This window comes from Oryzias melastigma, linkage group LG6 (genome assembly GCF_002922805.2).
Source record: "Oryzias melastigma strain HK-1 linkage group LG6, ASM292280v2, whole genome shotgun sequence".
Classification (NCBI taxonomy): Eukaryota; Metazoa; Chordata; class Actinopteri; order Beloniformes; family Adrianichthyidae; genus Oryzias; species Oryzias melastigma.
In genome coordinates this window covers 14,592,952-14,596,312 of record NC_050517.1, presented here as the reverse complement: position 1 = coordinate 14,596,312, position 3,361 = coordinate 14,592,952, and the positions used below count along the sequence as shown (strand labels likewise).

Below are 3,361 nucleotides of genomic sequence, written 5' to 3'. Positions count from 1 at the left end.
AAATAAAATAAAATAAAATAAAATGAAATATAATAAAATAAAATAAAATATAATAACATAAATGAAATAAAATAAAATATAATTAATTATAATAACAAAAATGAAATAACAAAATAAAATATAATAAAAAATGAAATGACAAAATAAAATAACACAAAATGAAATAAAAACAGGAGAGATAAAATAAAATAAAATAGAATAAAATAAAATAAAATAAAATAAAATAAAATAAAATAAAATAAAATAAAATAAAATAAAATAAAATAAAATAAAATAAAATAAAATGAAATGAAATAAAATAAAAGCTTTGGATCAACTCTACCTGTTCACCACCATCTTGTGGGTCTCTTGCCAGTTCTCTTTGTCACAGTCGGTGCCAATTTCTGGATTTAATGTCTGCAGGTTGACTCCAGCCACATTTGTTCCACTCCACACAGGCACTGGTGCACATTAAAGTAAAAACATCAGTTACTGTATATCTGCATGAGTCTGAGTACATCTGGAAAACTCTTCTCGGCCTTTTGTTGGAAGCTTTTAGAGAATCCTCACCACTGGTGTCCCCATGCTCTCCTAGGATCCACCCATTGAAGCTGCTGGCGTGGATCCCAAGCTTGTCGGCCATCAGAAAGCGGAAGCGGGCGGAGTCTAGGTTGGTGCCGCTTCCAATGACGCGGTGCTTGGGAAGGCCGCTCAGTTTCCAGGTCACATAGGTCAAAACGTCAACTGTTGGAGAGACAGATTACCAGCACGTTGTCACGAGTACACATCTTTGGACAACGGGGAAAACAACGCACCTGGATTGGAAACGACAATAATGGTGCAGTCGGGGCTGTATCTGACAATCTGGGGAACAATGTGTTTGAAGATATTGACGTTTCTCTGAACGAGGTTCAGCCGGCTCTCCCCTTCCTGCTGACGGACTCCAGCGGTCACCACCACAATCCGGGAGTTCGCGGTGACCGAGTAGTCTGGGAAACCAGAAAGACAGATCCGTCTGATGCGCTTTACAGTTTTCCCTACAAATTTCCATCATCATCAGTCCCTACAGATTCCGATTTTCATCTTTTCCGAGGTAGGATCTCACCTTTGCTTGCTACTATTTTGGGGGTTTTCAGGAAGAGACTTCCGTGCTGCAGGTCCATCATCTCCCCTTTCAGCTTATCCTCCACCACATCCACCAGGGCCAGCTCATCAGCCAGCTCCTGCAGAGGACAAGTTTCACCCCACATTCAAAATGGCCGATAAACACTGACCACATTTGTATGGTGGGCCAGAGGGAACAAACATGACATAAACAAAGAAGGGCTACAGCCTTTAATGATCACAGTTACGTGTCTCTTCCTTGGCATAAACCAGAGGATAAGATCAGGAACTGATGCCAAAAGGTCAGTAATCTGTTGTCGGAGGATCCTGGCTTTTACCCCATGCTGTGACAGCAGCAGCAGCAGGGTAATCTGTGCATAAACGGCTCCGTCTCTTACCTTGAGCAGGATGCTGACTGCACAGGCCATGCCGACCTGACCCACACCCACGACTGTCACTTTATTCCTCGGAGGTTCAGGAGGACCGCTGAACAGAGGAGTGATCAACTTCTGCAGGATTGATGCCATTTTCAGCGCTGAAGGACACAAATCAAAGAAGTTGATACAGGAGACACGGCCTCTCTGCCTGCAAGCATGCATGCTCAAACTTTAATATTGCAGCATTCCAGTGTGCAGAAAGCTCCACTTTTTTACCTCATCATTGCATGTCTAGCCCAGCTAAAAATACCACTAAATGAACTCCATCACGCACTTGATCTCTCTGCAGTGTTCACCTTGAGATGACAAGCAACCACACACACACACAAAGCACCAGAAGCGATACTTGCTTTGATCGGCGAAGCTCCGGGCTGCAAGGTAAAAATACCACCATGTGATCAGCATGGCAGGCAAAACGCAGAGCTAAGGTGTTTCCCACCAAACGTCGTACCCTCTGTATCGACAGCACCCCCCTCCCTCCCTGCTACTGTTCAGGCAGGTATCCGGTCAGCTGCAGCGGCTCATGTGACTCAGGCCCAGACATGGGAGCTGGGAGGCTGCACTGCACCCTATGTGCACACTCCTCCCCGAACAGAGCACCGTAATCGGATGTCATCCTTGTGTGTTTAAAGGGTTACTCTAAGCTCTTAAGGCTGCTTCCATCTGCTGCACCTGCAGCACAAGTTTACTCCTGCAGGAACAGCAAACTCATCCAACAAAAAACCTGCTGGGAAAGGAGGATGTGTTTAGGGTTTGAAAATGAGTAAAAGTGATTAAACCATCACTGAAAAAATGCACTTTCTGTTTTTGGACTCCATCCATTACCCATTAGGAAAATAGGATTACCAACAATTAGTGCTGCATGCTTAAAGCATGTAAACAAAAGCAAAATATTATGGAAGAAATTGTAATTTCTCCATGGTTCTCCACCAATAAATAAATAAATACATAAAAATAATAGACCAAATAAATCAAAGTGTCCTTGGAAATATTATCATGTAATATTTTGCTTCACGTTTCAGCAGAAAAACACTTATTACTGCACATATTAAAAGGAAAAGAAGATCTTTTCATATGAAATTATCATATTTAATATGCAATTAAATATGCTGAAAATAATAAAGCATCAGACCACACCCACAATATCAACCTTTACTGTAGAAAATCACAGTAAATATGAAGTATAATATCCAATCTAACATAACTATAGTTTGAAAACAGATGTATTATAGTGTTAATGTCAGATAAACACATTTTATTAAAATAGAAAAATAAATAAATGTTTAACTAAATTATGTTGCTCATTTTTTCCTCATTTCTTTAAGAAATATATTGTAACAAAAATCATTTTTAGCTGTTTTGTTCGTGCAAATTAAAAAAACTTTGTCCGTTTATTTAAATTAGCAGATGTGTTGAGTAAAATGTGGCTTCCATTCCTGCACCGCCTGAACCTCCAAACAAGCACAAACACTTAAACAACGCAAAACAGGCCTGAGCTTGTTTTTCTGTTACAAGAAAACCAAAGTGAACTTTTTGTTTTTTTAAATAAAGATTGATTGAAACCGCAGGTTTGATTTAGACTAACCTGATACCTCTATATAGACAACATACCTGTTGTCGTCAAGCTGTGGCTGCTTTAAGAATGGTCTGCCCTTTCTCCAAAGCTGCAGGACGCGCGGTTGGCGTGCCGCTCCGTCTGTGTCCCGTTCTTCCTGTTGTCCTGTCAGCTTACAGCCGATGGATTTAATTAGGTAAGCCTTCCATCCCATGAAGTCTCATACGGACTCTCCTCTGGTCAGCACTCATCACACTTTCTATGTCATTTAACTCAAAGGACATAT

General features: G+C 40.7%; 1 protein-coding gene across 3 annotated transcripts in view; it reads right to left on the bottom strand.

Moving 5' to 3' along the window:
* The window catches only part of ldhbb (lactate dehydrogenase Bb), a 7,326-nt gene extending 3,971 nt beyond the window's left edge, over positions 1-3,355 (bottom strand). The window contains exons 1-6 of one of the 3 annotated variants that reach the window (XM_024282785.2): positions 3,132-3,355; positions 1,482-1,618; positions 1,085-1,202; positions 795-968; positions 550-723; positions 323-440 (exon numbers count right to left, since the gene is read on the bottom strand). In XM_024282785.2, the coding sequence (XP_024138553.1) occupies positions 323-440; positions 550-723; positions 795-968; positions 1,085-1,202; positions 1,482-1,610 (713 nt within the window). In that variant the 5' untranslated portion in view covers positions 1,611-1,618; positions 3,132-3,355. Of the gene's footprint in view, positions 1-322; positions 441-549; positions 724-794; positions 969-1,084; positions 1,203-1,481; positions 1,619-1,736; positions 2,160-3,131 lie in introns of those variants that run through there. The other 2 variants (XM_024282783.2, XM_024282786.2) reach the window with 2 other exon arrangements.
* Positions 3,356-3,361: the final 6 nt, after the last annotated feature.